Source organism: Lampris incognitus, chromosome 5, assembly GCF_029633865.1.
Source record: "Lampris incognitus isolate fLamInc1 chromosome 5, fLamInc1.hap2, whole genome shotgun sequence".
NCBI lineage: Eukaryota > Metazoa > Chordata > Actinopteri > Lampriformes > Lampridae > Lampris > Lampris incognitus.
In genome coordinates, this window is record NC_079215.1 from 15,811,484 (window position 1) to 15,834,836 (window position 23,353).

At 43.9% G+C, this 23,353-nt stretch overlaps 1 protein-coding gene across 1 annotated transcript in view; it reads left to right on the top strand.

The window, feature by feature from the left end:
- The window catches only part of nup133 (nucleoporin 133), a 67,815-nt gene extending 47,386 nt beyond the window's left edge, over positions 1 to 20,429 (top strand). Inside the window, exons 22-25 of the mRNA XM_056280306.1 lie at positions 13,682 to 13,762; positions 13,887 to 13,951; positions 14,623 to 14,711; positions 19,652 to 20,429. Coding sequence (XP_056136281.1) covers positions 13,682 to 13,762; positions 13,887 to 13,951; positions 14,623 to 14,711; positions 19,652 to 19,788 — 372 coding nt within the window. The 3' untranslated portion in view covers positions 19,789 to 20,429. The remainder of the gene's footprint in view (positions 1 to 13,681; positions 13,763 to 13,886; positions 13,952 to 14,622; positions 14,712 to 19,651) is intronic.
- The last annotated feature ends 2,924 nt before the right edge of the window (positions 20,430 to 23,353 follow it).

Sequence of the window (23,353 nt, forward strand, 5' to 3'; positions counted from 1 at the left end):
TGTTTTTTCTGCACTTTGGTAATGGGAGTTATGCTAAGATATTGTTAAAACATTGTTTTGGTTTCTTAACTTGTGCAGTTTAATCAATCAGTTCGATGAGAGTTAAAGTTTTGTAACACAAATAATAAAGCATAATTCAAAACTATCAAGCATTTGTTCAAAGCATTTTTTCAAAAAGACAGACCAAGAGACAAGAAGAGACAGACAGGCAGAGGAAGACACAAATGGACAGCCACATAGGAGACCGACAGATGAAAGACACAGGCACAGGCAGACCAAGACTTACAGAGATAGACATATGACACAGACATACACGCAGAAACAGAAATGAGACAGTTTATGATATTGTCATGCTTAACTGCCTAAACTCTTAATTTACCATTAACCGTTGGTATGACTATAAGACAATGTGAATGTTGTATTCTTAACAGTAACATTTTAACATTTTTTAAACATATGTTAACTGAGTCAGTTGAATTGCGGTGGAAATATAAAATCCAGCATTACTTAATATTCTCGAATGATTGCAAATTTTATTGCTGAGGGTAATTGTCACGTTTGACAGGGCTTTGACGGTCTCCGGTGAGGACAATATATAGTGTTAAGAAAAGCTGCTGCTTCGGTAAGATTGCTTGCAGGCTGTTGAGCAGACATCAGCGTAGTGAACGAACCAACAAACTCTTGTATTATGATTTGCGCTCTTTTCTCAAGCACCTTCCAAATCAACTAGAAATGCCTTCCGTTTCACCTGAAATCCTCTCATACACAATACTAAAATGCTATAATACAAAAAATTATATTTTTCCCCCCCAAAGTAACCGTGAAAGCTTTTCAGTAGTTTATGTAAAAGGTTTTCACAATACTATATGTGCGCATTTTAACTGTATATGAGCACATTTTGCTAGTATGTGTGAAAGCCTTTCAGTTGTGTATGTGAATGTGTAATCTTTCAGTTGTTTGTGAGAGTGTTTCACGTGTGTATGTAAAAGCATTTCACTTTGTGTGTGTGTGTGTGTGTGTGTGTGTGTGTGTGTGTGTGTGTGTGTGTGTGTGTGGTTTTCAGTATAGTATATGAACAAATTAATTCTGAATAATGTCCCTCGTGGCCCCTCATATCTTTTGATCTTTTGCCTCTGAGTGCACACCCTGTTTATTGTAAAGCGACTTTGAGTGTTAGAAAAGCGTTATCTAAGATTGATTTATTATTATTATTATATACATATTCAAACACACACTCAAGAACACCCACACCAACTCTACCTCCCAACATCAAACTTCACCTTGTTCAACACTCACAATCTCATGAAAATGAGGCACATGCATACACACAAATACACTTATACTCTCTGTGGGGACTTAGATGCAACTTCTACAAAAATGACCGGGACATCCCGTCTTAATAGTCCATGGGCCAGAGCCCAAAATTTCCTATTTCGGTACACTCAAGGTGGCAAAACTTACTTATAATTTTTGAAAGGATCCATGTCTGTAGATGATATTTTGGTATGATAACCATTCCTGAGTGGCAGCTGTATCACAGTTATCAGCTCATGAAGTTAACCACCCCCTAAAGTAAATTGCATTTTAGACGCTGGTGCATATCCTGGTTTAGCCTCATGGTCAGGACATTTTTCAATGTTCTATAATATTGTCTTTGGTATCATTTTAAAGGGGACCTTCTTAGCTTTCATTCAAGCCCTGTTGTGGATATTTCTCACAAATATAGAGGTCACTTGAGCTCTTCAACCCGTCAATAACACACATCTTTCTGCAATGTTCGCCTAAACTATATACTTTCTTTTAGCTGTGGCATCTAGGAATATCAGGGACACAAAACACAAAAACTGGAATACTCACAGGACTGTAAAGATTCAGGAAATGTATAATATACCCATACTATTTCATTGTGTGAGGTGATTGTGAACCTTAAATTAGAAGGGCATTATTACTAAGAAACTAACTAGACCAAAGCCAGTTAGTCCATGGGTCAGACCAGATATCGATATCACCCAAGGTGACACAACTTCATTGGTGCCATTTTATTTGGCACACTAACAGAAGTAAAATAATGCATGATAACCTTTCCAAATGAGCAGCTATTTCATTTTTCTTTCAGGAAACCTGTTTCTGTGCCTCTCACGATTGTGTATTTGCCCAGATTTTTACAAATATAGCATTTCAACACCCCTGGTACTGATTAGCCTAGCTTAAACTCTGGGACAGTTCTTAGTTGGCCAACAACCAAGGATAACCAGTACTGTGTACTTCCATTCATTGTGCTAAGCTAGGCTAACGTGCAGCCAGATAGCTTTCTACTAAACACATATAGAGGAAACTGGTATCTATCTTCTTGTCTCACTCTGGAGAAGATTGTAAGCTAATTTCCCATAATGTTAGCATGTTCTTTTAATGTATATGTTAATATGATTAGTTAAAGTGGCTACGAGGAAATTTCATCTTGTGTTGATTTTAGCGGCCTCATGTGGACAAAATACAGCTGTTGCATAGCAACTAGGTAATGTATCTATTTGTGGCTATGTAAGATAAATAATGGTAATATGACGCTGGTGAAGCAAAGTAAACTTTGTTTTAGTAGTGTTCATACACCTAAGTTGCATGTATTTGTTTGTATGTGGCAGGTGAAAACTGACTGAATATGGCCACTGGTGAACAAGCAAGTTTTTACCCAATACCAAAGCGCCCACGGGTGGAGTGCATTATCCACTGTTCTGATGATACAGATAAGCTGGTTTCACTACAAAGTGTCGACTCATGGAGAACTCTGCTCAGGGCAGCTCAGATACGAAATCATGCACCAGTTTTGAAACTGGCAAAAGACATTCCTGAGGGACAGATTCCAGCAATCTACTACCACAGAAAGTGTCGCAGTATCTTCACTATGAAGCAAATTCTTGATGGCCTCCTTGCAAAAGAAAAGAAAAGTTGTGTCTCTGCTGAAGAGAAACAATCTAAGAGAGTAGCTCGACATGCTCCAAGTACATCTAGGACTTATGATGCAGAGTGCATATTTTGTCAGAAAAACAGCAAATATTCCAAGAGACAGAATACGAGAGAAGTACTGGTGCAGTGTCGAACTGCGAGCTGATGCAAAGATCAGGAGTGCAGCCACAAAGAAAAGGGACAGCAGAATCCTTGCCATTGTGAGTAGAGACCTTGTAGCAGCTGAAGGGCACTACCACAGATCATGCTATAGACTTTACACCAAAGAAGAGGTTTCCAAAGGAGAGGTTGCCAGCAATGAAGATGATGATTCTGCAGCCCAGTATGAAGCTGCTGTGAATAAGGCATACAATGAGCTGTTCCTCTTCATCAGGATGGAGCTTTTTGGCAATCCTCAAGTGATGACAATGACTGATCTCTCTTCTAGACTGGTAGCTTCAATGAACTCCCAAGGCATTGCCCAAGTCAAGGAATCAACCAAGAAGCACATGAGGCGAAACCTGGAGAGTGAGTTTGCTGGAGCCTTGCAGATATTCCCTGATGAGAAAGGAAAATTCCTCCTCTATCCCGATAACTTGTCCATGAGGGAACTTGCCAAAGAAAATCAGTCTCTCAAAAGGGAGCTGCAGACCCTGAAAAGTGTCAGTGCACAAGATGTTATAGCCAAAGCAGCCATCAAATTGAGAGCAGACATTAAAAGTCAAGATGTTCCTCAAACCTGGCCGCCTGAAGTCAAACCAGAAGCAGAATGTCCTACCATTCCAGAGTCGCTCATTATCTTCCTGTACTCTCTACTCACAGGCTCAAATGATCCTGATCATGCATCCCAGAGAGTGCAGTGCCTTCTGCAGTCATTTGGCCATGACATAGTATATGCAGTGACATGTGGAAATACCAAGCCTTCCAAGCACATTGTTCTGCCATTCAGTGTCAAATCGTTGACAGGAAATGTAGAGTTGATAAACATCCTCAACCGACTTGGTCACAGTGTGTCCTATTCACAGATGGAAGAGATCAACACTGCCCTGTGTCTCCAGAAACTCTCATCATCAGGGAGTGGCATTGCCCTTCCAGCTAACATCCATCCTGGCATATTCACAACTTTAGCCTGGGACAATATCGACCGTCTTGAAGAAACTGTCAGTGGTGAGGGAACATCTCACAGAGTCAATGGGATTGCTGTGCAAGCAAAGCCAGTCAACCCACTTCCTGTCCAACCCATGCCCACTGTTCCCAAAACAAAGAAGAGAAGCATTGATGGACCCCCACCAATGTTACCAACTTACAATGCTGGACAATGGGTAGGGCCACCACAAAGCAAAAAGTCAGATGCCGATACTGCAGCCAATACTAAGCTTGCCAGAGAGGAAAAACCTTCTTTGGGTCCTAGCACGCATGTCACAACAAGAAGAACAGTCAGTCAGCAGCTGGACAGGCTTCAACATCCTGACTCGAGGAGAGATGACGGTCATCCCCGACAATATAGGCTATCTGCCTACCATCAATGCTCCAGCGACACAAATGTCTACTGTCAACGAGGTGCTTAACCAGTCACTGAGCATCATGCAGTGCTTAGGCCTGAGGAAGATTGTCTGTGTCTTTGACCAAGCCCTGTATGCGAAGGCTGTCGAGATCACATGGAAACACCATGACAAGTTCCATGATATCATCGTTAGGCTTGGGGTATTCCACACCATCTGCACACTGCTGGCAATAATAGGAAAGCGTTTCCAAGATGCTGGACTCAAAGACCTCTGCATTGAGTCTGGCATGATTGCAGAAGGCTCAATTGCTGGTGTTATGGATGGCCGCAAGTACAACAGGGCAGTGCGACTACACAAGCTCCTGTATGAGGCTCTCATGCGACTGACCTTGAATGGTTTCCTGTCCTGGTTGGAAGAAACTCACAGGAATGACATGGTTCACCTGAATGAGACACTGAAGACCATTGACAGCCTTGGGAAAGAAGTCTCGCAACATGCTTTGAAGGAGGTCCTCGAGAACAGCTCTTGTACACGCATCATGGATCTATTTGAAGTCTACCGTGAGTTCCTTAGAGGTGGAAACGGCAGCCTCTCGAACTTCTGGATGTCCTATTTGGACATGGTTGAAATCTTGTTGGGGCTCATCCGAGCATCCAGAGAGGGAGACTGGATGCTACACTTGGCTAGCATTCGAGCAATGATCCCATGGTGCTTTGCTTATGACAGGATGAATTATGCACGCTACCTCCCCTACTACTACGCCCAGATGTCTGAGCTGCCCATCACACACCCAGATGTGTACACAGAATTCATGGAAGGAGGCTTCTCAGTCCAACTGGGCTCCACCAATCCCTTTGGCCGAATCCCTGTTGACCAAGCTATAGAAGAAACGGTGAACAAAGACACCCAAACAGCTGGAGGGACAAAGGGATTCAGCTTGAAGCCAGGAGCTGTGACCAAATATTATCTCACAGCTGAGTATAGAAGCATGTACCTCAGACAGCTGAGAGACCTGACAGGTCAAGGCAGGTGCAAATGGTCTCATCCAGATCTACAGAGTCCAAGGATCAAGAGAGATGAAGCAGATGTCCAGTCTCTCATGGACCTTATGGAGAATAACTGGCTCAATCCTATGTCCCCTGATGAGATTGATTTGGTTAGCCTCTCCACTGGCAACATGGCTCCACCTGATGTGACCATAGATCTCTTGAGAGCTCTTGAGAAAGGAGAAGAGGCCTACCAAGCATTCCAGCAAACAAGGTTAGATGCAGACCCACCACCTGTGAAATTCCACGACAAGATGACCAAGCAAAGTCTGAAAACATTCTCCAATGTCAGCACAAAACAAGCTCATGGAAAGAAAGCACAGGATGTGGTTCTGAAGGCAGATAGAAACCTTTTCAGTCACATGATCCTGGTGGCTGAAAGCAGGAAGGTGAATCTGAAGGATGTCCTTGCCTACCCATTGGGCCCACTACCATGGGCACTGGCAAATGCTGATGGGTCCTTACGAAAAACAAACAAGGCTGCACTTGCCAGAGAGCTTGAAAAGAATGTATCTCCTGCAGAAGACATCCCAATCCCATCTACTTCCATCATTGATGGGATGAGCCTGGTCCAAAAAATGAATGGCAACAACAAAACCTTTGCACAGGTGGCAGAGTCAGCCTTGACCCAGGTCCTCCATGAGGGAGCACAGAGTGGGAGGATTGATGTTGTTTTTTATGTCTATCACCAGACTTCGATCAAAGATGCTGAACGACTGAACCGGGGTGGAGACATCACTCTCCAGTACAAGAATCTTGCAGGGGGACACCACATCCAGCAGTGGAGAAAATTTCTGTGCAGTTCCTCCAACAAGACCAGTCTCATCAAGTTTCTGGTGGAAGAGTGGAAACTCCCACGATACAGAGCTATGCTGCATGGCAAGGTGTTGTACATGACCTGTGAGGAAACCTGCTACAAGTTGACAGAAGATGGGTGTGAGGAAGCAGCAGAACTGCACTCCACACATGAAGAAGCTGACACCCGTCTGCTCCTGCATGCATTGCATGCAGCAAATGCGGGCTCAAAGTCAGTTATCATCACAGCTGAGGACACTGATGTCATGGTGCTTTGTCTTGGCTTCCAGAAGGACATCACCTGTCCCATCTACCAGAAGTGTGGGACTCAGAACCGCACACGGTTTGTCGACATCACCAAACTGGCAAGTTCACTTGGAGACAGCATCTGTGACAGCCTAATTGGCTTACATGCCTTCACAGGCTGCGACACTTGTCAGTGCATTCGCTGGTCGAGGGAAGCTGAATGCCCTGAAGATAGTGAGAAAGCACACTTCCTGCCAAGAGACTTTTAGTCAACTGGGACAGACATGGAATGTGAGTGATGAGCTGTTCCAGAAAATTGAGCAGTTCACCTGTCGGATGTATGTTGCTAATAGCAGCACTGCTGAGGTGAACAAACTGCGTTACCAGCTCTTCTGCACCAAAAGGGGAAAGGTTGAGTCCAGCCAGCTGCCACCATGTAGAGACTGTCTCTTTATGCATGTTCAACGAGCCAACTATCAGGCAGCAATATGGAAGTGCTGTCTGCAGGCTAACCCTGTGGTGCCAAGCCCTACTGAGTATGGATGGACAGACGATGAAGGCAAGCTGGCCATTTACTGGATGCGCTCCCTACCTGCACCAGATGTTGTCTTGGAAATGCTAACATGCAAGTGTGTGCATTCATGCAAAATGCCAAGCTGCATGTGCCTGTCAAATGGACTTCCATGCACAGACATGTGCAGGTTACAGACCTGCAGTAACCAATAACAGCAGGATGGTCCAGAACTGGACTTTGAACTTGGGGAGTCAGATGATGAGAGAAACGAGCAGTTTGATGAATGACAGTGTGATGATTCTGATGGTATTACTGTGGTAGTAGTCTATTGATGCACAGGATGTTGATTCTGGACTTGGTTACCCAGAGCTTGATAACAATAATGTAACCATATTCACATATACCCATTACCCTACCCATTACCATTACATATACCCACTAATGATATGGGATTACATGTATCATTGACTAAGTATATGTAAATGTCAATGTTGTTTAAAATATTAAAATAGTTCATTACCTCACTATGGTATTCCTTTTTATCATGTATTTTGATTGTGTATTTAAACAAATGTTTAGAGACCAGTTTGTGACCTAACTGGCTTTGGTCTAGTTCTCATTTAAGGCTCACAATCACCTCACACAATGAAATAGTATGGGTATATTATACATTTCCTGAATCTTTACAGTCCTGTGAGTATTCCAGTTTTTGTGTTTTGTGTCCCTGATATTCCTAGATGCCACAGGGCTAAAAGAAAGTATATAGTTTAGGCGAAAATTGCAGAAAGATGTGTGTTATTGACGGGTTGAAGAGCTCAAGTGACCTCTATATTTGTGAGAAATATCCACAACAGGGCTTGAATGAAAGCTAAGAAGGTCCCCTTTAAAATGATACTAAAGACAATATTATAGAACATTGAAAAATGTCCTGACCATGAGGCTAAACCAGGATATGCACCAGCATCTAAAATGCAATTTAGTTTAGCGGGTGGTTAACTTCATGAGCTGATAACTGTGATACAGCTGCCACTCAGGAATGGTTATCATACCAAAATATCATCTACAGACATGGATCCTTTCAAAAATTATAAGTAAGTTTTGCCACCTTGAGTGTACCAAAATATCGTCTGGCCCATGGACTATAACTTTCAGACGTTTACTGAACAACTGTGTATCATTTACATTAACAAAATTGCGTGCATTCAACGGTTTTCGTTTCACTCGTGCTAGTAAAGCTCTTCCTCCTGATTTTTCGACACTGCTTTGTGGCACTTGTAACTTTATACTCAAACCATCACTGCCACCTTGTGGTCTGTATTAGTCACTGTTCACAATTATAATTCTTCATATACAAACAAAATGATACAGCATTCACAAGATGTAACCTTAACTGTATGTTTTTAACTATATGAATTACATGTATCAATGGACTAAAGATATAATAAACCCCCCCCCCCCATGAAGACTGTTCATGCAATTAAGTCTCTAAAGGATATAGGAGTTGAACTGGTCTTAATATTGGCCTCTCTGGTGTACGCATGGGCACAGGATCTCACAAGTCCATCTCTTCCAGAGAACAGTTCCTTGATCGTCCCAGTTTTCCAAATCTGGCGTGGTGTCTTGATGTCTCTGATGAGTACCAGATCTACCTCCTTTAGAGGCGTAGAGTGTGAGGTCTTCCTGGTATGGGTAGATCTCCGCTCCAGTAAATATTCCCTTTTCCAGCGGGTCCAGAACTCATTGAGAATGCGCTGGCGCTATTTCCATCTCTGTCAGCTCCTCTCGGCTGGAGTTGGAGGTTTGGTTGGCAGCATGAAAGGGCTTAGGTAGCAAAGAGGAAAGTCACTTTCAATTAGAAAGTGAGCTGGTGTCAGAGGCTGAGATTCACTGTAGACAAAGGTGAGTGTGGTCTTGAATTTATTGTTGCCTCTGCCAAAAGAGATGATTGCCCCTCAAGGCTCAGTGAAGCTCTTCCCATCACCTTTCTCAAACATGTCTTCACTGATCTGACTAATCTCTGCTAACCCCCCCCCCTCCCACAAGCTGCTCATTCTGCAATGTACTTCCATGTGATGCCTCTTTCAGAAAAATACTTCAAAAGTTCAGGCTCCTCGATAGCCTTCCAGAGCGCTTTGAGATCTTGATCAGCTTGTTTGAAAGTTCACATTGTCTGAATAGACAACCCTACAGAGAACTTGTCTTGAATGCCAGAAGGAATTTTTCTGTTGACGGGTCTGACACCAACTCCAGGTGCACTGCACAAGTCACAGCACAGGTGAACAATGCTATGTGTGCCTTTTCCACTGTGCTCTTGGTTTTGACGTAAAGGAGACTTGCAAAGTCCACATAAACACTTTCAAAGGGAGGTGATTCTATAATCCAGTCTCTTGGAAGGGGTGCAGTTGTCTGCTGCATGGCCTTCACTCTGAATCTCTTAGAAGTATTGCAAGCTGCGATGATCCTTTTAACCATTTGTCGGGCTCGAGGGATCCAATACTTGTCTCTTAGTTGCAATAGAGTGTCTCTCATACCTGAGTGCATCACTTGGTCATGACTATTTGATCAGCATTTCAGACAGTCTGTGATTGGAAAGCAAGATCCATGGATGCTGCTCACTGAAACTCAAGTTTGAATGTTGCAGCCTCCCTCCCACACAGGCTAAACCATTTTCATCAAGAAATGACCTCAGGTCTCCGATTTTTGAGTCTTTATGAATGTCTTGGCCTGCTTTTATTCCACTCATCTCCCTCTGGAAACCTCGATTTTGTACCTCCAAAATCCAGTGTCTTTCAGCCTCCACTAACTCCTTAGCTGCCAGCTCTCCTTGACTCCTTTCCTTTGAGCGAGCATTGTGGATGAATCGTTTGATCTGTGCTGTGACTCTGAATACAGTCTTTAGTTTGCTGTAGTTCTCAAGCTTTAATAACAGATCTGGCGACATCGTTTCTGTGTTATTCAGCTGGACTGTGACATGGCTTGACCTAAGCTCAGCCTTTATCTCCTCTTCAGATTTATTCACTAGATAGCTCTGGCTGCATTGCTGAACTCAAAAATGGGGGCCCTGACCATCAGAGCTCCTCCCCTTTCAGGTTTGAGGCTGTCTGATCTCTTGTGGTGAGATCAGCTGGGTTAAACTTTCCACTACAGTGTTACCAGGTTTCTGGTGGGGTCAGTGACTGTATCTCTATCACTCTGTTAGTGATAAACTGTTTCCACCTCTGGGCGGAGCTGCGAATCCACTAGATGACTATTCATGGACTCTGACCACATGCAGATTTGGGTCAGCTGCATGTTCATTGCTTTTAGCTGGTTGTTTTCCATTCTAGCTGCAACCAGAGCCCCCATTAACTAAAGATGTGGCAGGGTGAGTTTCTTAATAGGTGCTACTCTTGATTTGGACATGACTAGTCTGGTCACAGTTTTTCTCCTCAGCTGTCTGTCTTTGGAGATACGCTGCTGCACCGTAGGCATTCTCACTTGCATGGCTGAATACATGAAGAACTTGGCCTTGTCCATTTTGCACTTTGTTGGTTCCATACCACCTGGGGATGACGATCTGCTGCAGCAGAAGCAACTCCACACACCATTGCTGCCACTTTTGAGAGTGGTCGTCTGGCAGTTTCACATCCCAACTGATGCTTCTTTGTCACATATCCTGAAAGAGCCATTTCACTCTTACTGTGAATGGTGTCAGAAATCCCATGGGGTCAAATATTTTGGCTGATGACCACAGGACACTCCTCTTTGTGTTCTCCTTTGCTCTGAAAATGTCCATTAGATGTTCATGCTAGCAGTGGACAAGATCTCCCTTACACTTGTGGTTGGTGCGTAAGCATCTTCAACATCGCTGGGGCTGGCAATGAAGTCATCATCATACAGAGAGTCTTTTAGAGTGTTAATGGCCTGTGGATGACTTGTTTGGTGTTTTTTCCAAGTGATTTCGAATTGTAGCTGCAAGCAAGAATGGACTCAATGACACTCTTGAGCACCACACAGGTCATTCTCAGTGTGCGTGATTTGGTGTCCTCAGCATCTCTGACCTTATCAGCAATAGATATCTGTAGGAAGGCCTTTGTGATGTCTGCTGTGAATGCAACTGGATACAGCCTGAATCATACTAAGATGGTTAGGAGGTCTGGGTTTAGATTTGATCTAGTGAGCAGACAGTTCTTAAGAGATGGACAGCCATCCTCATGTGAAGAAGCATCGAAAACAACTCGCAACTTGGTTGTTGCTTTGTCCTCCCTAATTACATCATGGTGAGGCAGATAGTACTCGACATTACTGTTCTCAGTTTCCACTGTGTGTTTAATCTCTGGGCTATCTTCACATATTCCTTGTTGAAGACAGTCCTCCATCACATCATTGTATCTCTTGAACAGTGTCACATCAGTTTTTAGTTTCCTTTTCAGCCCTTCAGATCTTTTCTGGGTGATTCTCAGATTGTTTGGGAGCTCTGGTGCATCTTGATGCCACAGTAGCTCCATTTTGCCCTAAGATGTACTTGACTGATCTGTCAAAGTTTTTTTTGGGTGTCGATGTCATCAACTCATTCCTCACCTTTGCTGGAGATGCCCAGGGACTCTATTTCCCAGAATGTACATAGCTGGTTTGAACCTGTGTGGTTTCCTCAATGCCAATCTTTATGCATGAAGTTTCACTCATGCTCAACATGAATACTGGTCCCTGCACTCCCCAGCCGAAAATGGTTTCTATGGCAACCAGGGATTCTGATAGTCTTTCTACTCGCCAGACATGATTTTCCAGTAGTAGTCAGAACCTATCAATATTGACAGCTCCAATTCTTTGTCGCCGCTGCCTGAAACATCTGCTGATGGCAGCCCCCCTTTTTTCTAGCTACTGCCGGATTTGTTCTCCAGGAACTTGCATGATGGCAGAGCTCACTTGTGGCGTTTCAACAGCTTCAATCTCAAGATTTTGCTCCTTGCTGTCAATATTTTGCAGGATTAATTTCACAACGTTGCGTTCCATTGTTACTGGAGTGACACTGCTAAAGGTGTGAAGCTATAAAGTCTCCTTTTTTCAACTATTGGCAGTCCCAGTACCTTTTACTTGTTTCTCAGGGACGACGCTCCGCTGACTTCTTCCGTCCATCAGGCAACACACCTTGCTCTCTCTGCCCATACTGTTACTGTTTGCAGAAGAACTGTATTCCGCTTCTCTGTGCTTGTCTTTACAGTATGGGGAGCCACAGAAGAGATGACGGCTTCAGTTGTCTCTTTGAGTACTATTTGGGGGTTCAGTTTTTTATCACACATTGTGGGGTGGTGTCTTTGTCCACACATGCTGCATGAAACAGCTTTTGTTCTACAGAATTTGACAACATGCTGCTGTCCAAGGCATACAAAACACCTTCCCATCCTCTTTAACTTTTCCTTGCGCATGCTGACTGTATTATCTGTGCACAGTTCTGACTTATGACTTGTGCTGTCACAGAATAAACAGCCTTGAGGGGGAGTTTAAACTGCCTGTGTGATGCGCTGCAGCTGATGGCAAGTTTGGCCCTCTGAATTTTCCACTCTGAATCACTCAGCAGTAGGTCTGCTCTACCAAATCGCTCCTTAAGCATGTCTATGGCAGCTTCATAATTGCTCTCCGTTATTTCCAGCCCAGCCACGGCTCTTGCTGCTGGACCCACGAGATATGACTTATGTAAAGTTTTCAGTTTTGGTCAGCTCTCAATTCTCATGGATAGCGGTCTGAAACTGATCCCAGAATTGCTGCCACTTTGATATTTCACCATCATATTTGTTGATGTACAGTTTGGGCAACTTTACTGACGGCCTGTTGTACAGTCTGTTTAAATGTGTACTCGCATCGCTCAGCCGAGGCAAGCTCTGTTCGCCCGCTCTCGCTTCTTCCCTTTCAATTATGTCCTCGTTGCACAAGCCCTCCAGAGGTTAACGTTGTCCTGATAATCCACAGTTTTTACTATGTTCGCTCCCAGCTTGTCCATCGGTATCTCCCTTCAATATCCTTTTCTAATTCCAGGAGATTCTTTTCCTTAAACGACAACATGGACAGCAGCTCTCGTAGGCGGTCACAACTCACATCGTCCTTGCACGTTTCCTCTTCAGTTGTCCACAGCAACTTAGTTGTAGATGCTCGTAAAACTCTGCGCCTTTTGTTTCAGTCCCTGTAAATGTTCGGTGCTTTTCTTTAGCTGGTAAGGTATTTACAGATATCGGCAGGTCTGATATTAATCTTCTGTCCCAGGTTTTGGCACCAAAAAATGTGGGGACTTAGCTGCAACTTCTACAGAAATGACCGGGACATCGCGTCTGAACTTCCAAATGTTTAATGAACTGCGTATCATTTACATTAACAAAATTGCACGGCATTCAACTGTTTTCGTCTCACCCGTGCTACCAAAGCGCTTCTTCCTGATTTTTTGACACTGCTTTGTGGCACTTGTAACTTTACACTCAAACCAACACTGCCACTTTGTGGTCTGTATTAGTTACTGTTCACAATTATAATTCTTCATAAACAATTATTCAACATTGACAATATGTAACCTTCTTAACTGTACGTTTTTAACTATATGAATTACATGTATCAATGAAATAAAGATATAACACTCTCCATTCATTTCATCTCTTTCCTCAACCCAGTTGTACATCTGTGATGACAATAGGCGGTCAAATGAATATGACTTCAAAAAGGCATTGGATCTACTTGCATATATAGATGAGGTAACTTCCTACTTCTATTTCACAAACTTATCTTGACCATAGACCTTAGACTGATTAGGTGTTTGTGATTTTGATAGGCTCAGGGTAATTTCACCATTGTCTGTTACATTTTCTCAAATTGCAGGAGGATGCCGTGGACATCGAGTTACTCAAATGTGAGATCCTTGGAAAGGCCCTCAAGAAAGACGAGTCAGTGTCCTTTTTTTTTTTTTTAACCTAATGCTTATCTGGGTTTTTAAGTCAGCTCCGCTCAGGCTTGTTTTCAGATGATAGGCACCAGTGTTTTATAGGTAGAAAGACTGCCTCATCAGAACCTCTTGAGTTCAAAGCCAGCTGTTTCCTGTTCAAGTGTTCTTCAGCAAGACATAAGGTCCAAATCTATTTATTCATACTAACTGGTTCCGGATTAGTGTTGGCTAGATGACAAAAATATAATGAAACTTAAAACACAATGAACTTGTAATGGCCTAGGGTTGCTGAAGCATTCGGGATATCGCTCATATTGTTTTCCCAAAACTGCCTTGATGCAAATTTTGAAGTTCCAAATTAGAAGAGCTGAATGGTTGGGCCAAATTTGTAATTAAAAAAAAAAAAAACAATTTTTTTTAAGTTTTAGAAAATAAATCTTCTATCTTCTCAATATCTCTTGCTCTCTACATATCTGTCCAATCTCTCTTATTACTATGTCTTTATCTGGCTGTCTGCAATTCTCTGTAATTGTTTCTCTGTTATCTTTATACATCTGTCTCTGTATCTATCTTCCATTTATCCTCTCTATTTTCCTCTTCTCAGTCTAATATGAAAAGTGCTTGTCATTGTTATCTATGTTTGACCTGCCCACTGTCTGTATGAACCACCAGCTGGTCTTCTGCTGATGGGAACGATGACCCTCTGGATGCTGCCAAGGACAGCATCTTCATCAAGATTCTCCTCATGCTCACACAAGAAGGTGTGTATTTTGGAGACATTGTTTGGAAATTAACTTAAAGAAAACATGTGTACCACTGGGGTTTTGCGATCAAATGGGCGCTACTACTACTACTTTCGGCTGCTCCCATTACTGGTCATCACAGCGGATCATCCGTTTCCATCTCTTCCTGTCCTCTGCATCTTCCTCTGTCACACCTGCCACCTGCATGTCCTCTCTCACCACATCCATAAACCTCCTCTTTGGCCTTCCCCTTTTCCTCTTCCCTGGCAGCTCCATATTCAGCATCCTTCTCCCAATATACCCAGCATCTCTCCTCCACACATTTCCAAGCCATCTCAATCTTGCCTCTCTTGCTTTGTCTCCAAACCGTCCAACCTGAGCTGTCCCTCTAATATCCATCCATTATCCGAACCGCTTATCCTGCTCTCAGGGTCGCAGGGATGCTGGAGCCTATCCCAGCAGTCATTGGGTGGCAGGCGGGGAGACACCCTGGACAGGCCACCAGGCCATCACACAGGACCGACATACACACACATATTCATACCTAGGGGCAATTTAGTATGGCCAATTCACCTGACCTACATGTCTTTGAACTGTGGGAGGAAACCCGAGCACCCGGATGAGGTGACTGCGCTAACCACTGCGCCACCGTGCCGCCCTCAATATACCCATTCCTAATCCTGTCCTCCATCACTCCCGATGAAAATCTTTGCATCTTCAACACTGTCACTGTCTCCAAACCATATAACATAGCCGGTCTCACAACCATTTTGTAAACCTTCCCTTTAAACTCTTGCTGGTACCCTTCTACCGCAAAGCACCCCTGACACTCTTCTCCACTCACTCCACCCTGCCTGCACTCTCTTCTTCACCTCTCTTCTGCACCCCCGTTACTTTGGACAGTTGACCCCAAATAATTAAACTCATACGCCTTCGTCACCTCTACTCTTTGCATCCTCACCATTCCACTGTCCCCCCTCTCACTCATGCATAGGTATTCCATCTTTCTCCTACTGAATGTCACTCCTCTCCAGTGCATACCTCCACCTCTCCAGGCTCTCCTCAACCTGCAACCTAATCTCACTACAGATCACAATGTCATCCGCAAACATCATAGGCCACGGAGGTTCCTGCCTGATCTCGTCCGTCAACCTGTCCATCACCATCGCAAACAAGAAAGGGCTCAGAACCGATCCTCGATGTAATCCCACCTCCACCTTGAACCCAATCTTTTTTTCCAACTGCGCACTTCACCACTGTCACACTTCCCTCATACATATCCTGCACCACTCCTACATATTTCTCTGCAACTCCCAACTTCCTCATACAATACCATACCACCTCTCTTGGCACCCTGTCATGCTTTCTCTAAATCCACAAAGACACAATGTAACTCCTGGCCTTCTCTATACTTGTCAATCAACATTCTCAAAGCAAACATCGCATCTGCAGTGCTCTTTCATGGCATGAAACCATACTGCTGCTCGCTGATCGTCACCGCTTCTGTTAACCTAGATTCTATTACTCTTTCCCATATCTTCATGCTGTGGCTGATCAGCTTTATACCTCTGTAGTTGCTACAGTTCGGCACCTCGCCCTTATTCTTGAAAATCGGTATTAGTATACTACTTCTCCACTCCTCAGGCATCCTCTCACTTTCTAAGATTGTGTTAAACAATCTAGTTAAAAACTCCACTGTCATCTCTCCTATACATCTCCATGCCTCCACAGGTACACTATATGTACATAAGTATTGGGACACACCTCTTAATCATTGAATTCAAGTGTTTCATTCAGACCCATTGCCACGGGTGTACAAAATCAAGCAGCTAGCCATGCAGTCTGCATTTACAAACATTTGTAAAAGAATGGGTCGTTCTGAAGAGCTCAGTGAATTCAAGCGTACTACTGTCATAGGATGCCACTTTTGCAATAAGTCAGTTCATGAAATTTCTTCCCTGATAGATATTCCACGGTCAACTGTAAGTGGTATTATTGAAAAGTGGAAGCATTTAGGAATAACAGCAACTCAGCCACGAAGTGGCAGACCACGTAAAGACACACAGTGGGGTCAACGAGTGCTGAGGCACATAGTCCGTAAAAGTTGCCAACGCGCTATTGACTCAATAACTGCAGTTCCAAACTTCCTCTGGCATTAACATCAGCACAAAAACTGTGCGCCAGGAGCTTCATGAAATGGGTTTCTATGGCCGAGCAGCTGCATGCAAGCCTTACATCACCAAGCACAATGCCAAGCGTCGGATGGAGTGGTGTAAAGCACGCTGCCACTGGACTCTGGAGCAGTGGAAACGTGTTCCGTGGAGTGACGGATGACGCTTCTCTGTCTGGCAGTCTGATGGACGAGCCTGGGTTTGCCGGATTCCAGGAGAACGTTACCTGCCTGACTGCATTGTGCCAACTGTAAAGTTTGGTGGGGTTGTTTTTCAGGGATTGGTCTAGGCCCCTTAGTTCCAGTGAAGGGAAATCTTAATGCTTCAGCATACCAAGACATTTTGGACAATTCTATGCTTCCAACTTTGGGAACAGTTTGGGGAGGGCTCTTTTCTGTTTCAGCATGACTGTGCCCCAGTGCACAAAGCAAGGTCCATTAAGACATGGTTGGGTGAGTTTGGTGTGGAAGAACTTGACTGGCCCGCACAGAGCCCTGACCTCAACCCCATCGAACACCTTTGGAATGAACTAGAACGGATATTGCGAGCCAGGTCTTCTCGTCCAACAGAGTGGAAGCTGTTAGAGCTGCAAAGGGGGAACCAACTCCAAATTAATGCCTATGGGATGTTATAAAAGCTCCTGTAGGTGTAATGACCAGGTGTCCCAATACTTTTGTACATATAGTGTATGTCATCTGGACCAACTGCCTTTCCACTCTTCATCGCTGCCCTCACTTCCTCCTTGCTAATCCACCACACTTCCTGATTCACTATCCCCACATCATCCAACCCCCTCTCCCTAATTTTCTTCATTCATCAGCCCCTGAAAGTACTCCTTCCACCTTCTCAACGCACACTCCTCGCTTATCAACACATTTCCATCTTTATCCTTGATCGCCCTAACCTGTTGCACATCTTTCCCAGCTTGGTCCCTCTGTCTAGCCAATCGGTACAAGTCCTTTTCTCCTTCCTTTGTGTCTAACCTCTCATACAACTCACCATACGCCTTTGCCTTTGCCACCTCTTTGCTTTACGCTGCATCTCCTTGTACTCCTGTCTACTTTCTTCATCTCTCTGACTATCCCACTTCTTCTTTGCCAACCTCTTCCTCTGTATACTTTGCTGTACACCCTCATTCTACCACCAAGTCTCCTTGTCCTGCCTTCACTCTCTTCCTCTTCTTGGCCTCCAAAGTCATCCTATATACCACCATCTGAGCTGCCTAGCTACGTTCTCCCCTGTCACCACCTTGCAGTCTCCAATCCCTTTCAGATCGTGCCTTTTACATAAGATATAGTCTACCTGTGTGCACTTTCCTCCACTCTTATACGTCACCCTGTGTTCCTCCCTCTTCTTGAAATATGTATTCACCACAGCCATTTCCATCCTTTTCACAAAATCCACCACCATCAGTCCTTCCACATTTCTCCTTGACACCGTACCTCCTCATCACCTCTGTTTCCTTCACCAACATGCCCATTGAACTCTGCTCCAATTACCACTCTCTCCCCCTTGGGTACACTCGCCACCACTTTATCCAACTCACTCCAGAATTCTTCTTTCTCTTCCATCTCACACCCAACTTGCGGGGCATATGCACCGATAACATTCATCAATACACCTTCGATCTCCAGCTTCATATTCATCACTCTGTCCGACACTCTTGTCACCTCCAGCACACTCTTGACATACTCTTTCTTCAGAATTATCCCTACCCCATTTCTCCTCCTATTCGCACCATGGTAGAAGAGTTTGAACCCACCTCCAATGCCCCTGGCCTTACTCCCCTTCCACCTGGTCTCTTGCACACACAGTATACCTTTCTTCTTTCCATCATATTAGCCAGCTCTCTCCCTTTACCAGTCATAGTGCCAACATTCAAGGTTCCGACTCTCACTTGCACACTCCTATCCTTCCTCCTCTCCCGTTACTTCTGGACATGGCTTCCCCCTCTCCTTTTCCTTCGCCCAACAGTAGCATAGTTTCCACCAGCACCCTGCTGGCCAACAGTACCGGTGGCGGTCGTTGGTAACCCGGGCCTTGGCTGATCGGGTATGGAAATCTGACTTATGATCTGCATATTTGATTTGGCAAATGTTTTATGCCGGATGCCCTTCCTGACACAACCCTCCCCATTTATCCGGGCTTGGGACCGGCACTAAAAATGCACTGGCTTGTGCATCCTCACTGGCTGGGTTGGGCCAAATAGGCACAAACCTTGAAAATAAAAATGCAAATGTCTGATGTAATCCATGTCAGAGGACAGTGCAACTAAAACACTAAATAAAATGTATTCTTTCAGTATCACAGAAAGATGAATCAGTTCATCTGGACACAATGTTTATTGAGAAACGTTTTCTCTCAGTAAACATTGTGTCCAAATGAATTGATTCAACTTTCTGTGATTTCCTTACCTGTATTATTAAGCATACATAAAGATATTTTCAGTACAATTTGTCCACACCAACAAAACCAAAGGAAATTTTAATTTTTCTTAATGTATCTTGATCTTAATGTATATCATCAAAAATAAGTAGACGACTAGTGCCTTTTTTTCCCCCCTCGATGCATTGATACCAAAACTGGCATTGGATATTGGGCTGTATTTTTTGCTCGGAATCGATGAAAATTAATAGGATATTTACTTCTTAAACTCTGATTGCTGAAAAAAGGACAGGCATGTTTCAGTTAAGCCTTAACAGAGAACATTGCTTGTCGAATTAATGTTTTCTAGAACTGAATTAACATTTCCTCATATGGAAACTTTCTTTCTTTCTTTTTTTTCAGGCGTTCCCCTGCAGACATACCTGCCGGACGTTAAGGACCTGCTGGAGTTCGACGAATTGGCCAGTTTGAGATCCAAGCCCTTTTTCGAGTTTGTCCTTCGAGCCAATTACCAGCATTACCTGCAGACCCAAATTTAATGACACCACCCACCTGTGCACTTTGCTATCCCCTGCATTCTTTTTCTTGTGTTTTTTTTAATTGATTTGGAGAAAGATATTGCCATTTTTTTCTAAATAAATGCTATATTTCTATACTTTGACTCAAGACTACATTTTTAAGACTTTTTTAACTGTATGTAATTTAAGAGCAACGCAAAGATCTTTATCACAGTGTTGTCGTGAATCGGTTTCTTCAGTTATCTTGCAGATACTATGTGCACATTTCAGTGGAGGGGATCTAAGGTCAAGGGCTAACCAGTAGCGGTGCTTGTGCAGCAGTAAAGATTTAAATGCCTTGCTCAACGGCACACAAGAAATTTATATGAAACGATAACGCTAAACTGAAACAAACAACCTTATTTGTCTTTACACAGATCTTAGAAATAAAGCTTAGGTTGTGTCAAAACGACGTCCAATAGAGTGGTTCTGTGTAAAACAATCCTGTATCTTCGTCTCATTACAACTGAATTTCCTCGCAAGTTTTGTTTTTGTAAATTTTGTTGTTTCAACTAAATATTTGTATAAAAGTTTGTACACTCGCCTGAGGTGGATGAACTTATGTAACTTTCTATGTAAAAAAAAAATCCTGGAATTCATTGTAAACACATTTGCTGAATAAAATGTCTTCATCTTAATTGGGCCATCTTTCCGTTGGGTTTGGAAGTATGGGCATTTAGGACATGTAGACCTACATTCAGCATTTTATTCGCATAAACCGATCAAATAGAAACGCCTCCATTCACATGATTTATTTTGAGGTATTTGCTAAATTAATTTGAAGTTGCATGGAAATGGGACAGCTTCCATTCATGTTGTGAATTCTTTTGATTATCCAGTCATGTTCCTTTGTAAAGCACTGATTTCCTGAAAAGCGCTATACAAATTGATTATTATTATTAATGTAAACTACTAATAAGACACGTTAGTCCCTAGCTAACGGGTCTGACCCTTTAGTCGAGCGGTTAGTGATGTCGCCTTGTAATGCAGTGCACCTCGTATCGAATCCCGCACCGGGCAAGAAAGTAACCGGTTACATTAACATGGTATTGTTTGAATTCTGTCAGTCTGATGCTACGTTCAGACCAAAGGCGGTGAGAGAGTTCGCGCCGCTTTGTTCGCCCGTGTTTGGCCGCCAGCTCCGCCAAGTGTGTTCGAACAGAACGCGAATTCGCTGTGTTGACGTCACAACAAGCAGCGTTACACCAACACTGCTAGCAAGTTTGCTAGACCGCATACAACAAATACCACACACGAGCAGTTTGTGTTTACTTGTGATCATCATGGATGAGCGACAGAGATCAGTTGCGGCGGCTCTGCTTTATATCAACTTGCGCCGCCGAAACCGGCGTCAGCATTCGGTTTGGGTTCATAGCATAAACCGGAGACGTGCCCAGCCTGGCGAATTTCACCGGCTCGTTCAGGAGTTGCGTTTGGACGGCGTCCGAAAAGAATTCTGGGTAGGGGGCGTGTATTCTTTCCCAACATGAAGGAGGGTTCTAACCCTACTTGAAGGTGATTGGCTCCCTCTCTGGCAGGGGGGAACCTTTAGGGACTTCTAGGACTTCAGAGAAGGCCCAACATATAAGCATTTTAAATGCTACGTATATTCAAAATCATTTAAATAATAATTCTCTCTTCTAATTTTAATTTTAGCCCTGTTTTCTATCAAGTCTGCTTCAGTAATGAAGGGGTTACTGCCTTGAAACCATGAAAATTGAGTTATCCAATCAGATTTTTTTGTAATTGTCTCTTGGCAGAGAAAGGATTAGCTGGCTGGCTCCTTGATTGGTTAGGACTGCTAGAAGTCCTTCTGCTTGTGTGTTTATTTAGAAAGTGACAGGTGAATCAGCCTATCATATTTTGCTGTTGCAGTGGGTGGGAGAAAAAATATCACCCTAGAACTTCTAGAAGTCCAGACCTATCCAGATGAGGGCTCACTCATATAAAGAGAATTGTGTGCGGTTGCTGAGGAGTCATTACTCGTGACTGACCGACTCTTTACATTGGTGATCCAAATCTACTAGTTCACTTAAACCAATCGAGCCGCACATCACTAACGTCAGTCTGTGTATCAGACGAGTGCGATAAAGTTTACAAAGCATGGCTACGGGAGGAGACGAGAGCGGCGTTGTAGCTAGCTAGTTAGCGTTACCCTTCTCAAGACGTGCTTTCAGGGAAAAGCAACAAGTGATTGGAAATGGAAGGCCAACTCCCGCTCTTGTCTCGCCTATACTTCATTACCTCACCTGGTATCCACCTCTTCAGCTGAGCGGTCTTTCTTGGCCCTGAATCGCATCAAGATGCACACCAGAAGCACAACGGGACAGGATCTACTGGGACCTTTGGCACTGATGTCCATAGAAGAAGGCCTTCTGATGGAAGTTAAATCCAAGGACAAACTGCATGATGCTGCCATTGCCCACTTCACAAAGAAGGACCGACGGATGGACTTTATATTCAAGTAATCTAATAAGGTCAGCTACCTAATTTTATTTTACTCCAAATCAAAGCTGTTGTTTTCATTTTACATACTGTGATGGCACTTCATAGCTGGCTAATACCACACTTTGCTCATGTAACGTAGGCCTACTATACTCAATATCATGGCGTAAGGTTTGGCATATTTTGCATATGGTTGTATTGCGACTTTGCTCGTGGAATATTCTGGATGTGAAGGTTGATTTTATTGTTATTTCTACTCTTTGCTCGTGAGTTGCTTTGACTTGGTCTGGTCAGTTTGTAAAGAGGAGGTTTTATGATGCTGCATGCTAGCGCTGTCATGGTGATGTTGTGGCCAGAAGCGGAGGCCATGTCATGTGCCTTTTCATTGCTTTCCACATATGGAGAGAGACGAAGGCTATTTGATATCCAATAGATTTGATTTTGGTGGATCTTGAGGCACTGAGTTACTAGCGGTGTGTGTGTGTGTGTGTGTGTGTGTGTGTGTGTGTGTGTAGGTGAGCTGTGTGTGTCGGAGGTTTTCACCTGTGGTGCTGCGATTGGTGCACTTTGTGTGTGTGTGTGTGTGTGTGTGTGTGTGTGTGTGTGTGTGTGTGTGTGTGTGTGTTAGAGCTGTGTGTCGGAGCTGTTCACATATTAAAAAAATAGCCCCAAAATTTGGCGGATTACAATATCATTGCTCAATTTACCAGTCAATCTTCGTTCCAATCCTCACCTATGGTCATGAGCTTTGGGTAGTGACCGAAAGGGTGAGATGGCGGATACAAGCGGCTGAAATGAGTTTCCTCCGTAGGGTGTCTGGGCTCAGCCTTAGAGATGGGGTGAGGAGCTCGGACATCCGGAGGGAGCTCGGAGCAGAGCTGCTGCTCCTTCACATCGAAAGGAGCCAGTTGAGATGGTTCGGGCATCTGATTAGGATGCCTCCTGGACGCCTTCCTTTGGAGGTTTACCGGGCACAGCCAACTGGGAGGAGACCCCGGGGTAGACCCAGAACTCGCTGGAGGGACTACATGTCCAATCTGGTTTGGGAACGCCTTGGGATCCCCCAGGAGGAGCTGGAGGGCGTTGCTGGGAAGAGGGACGT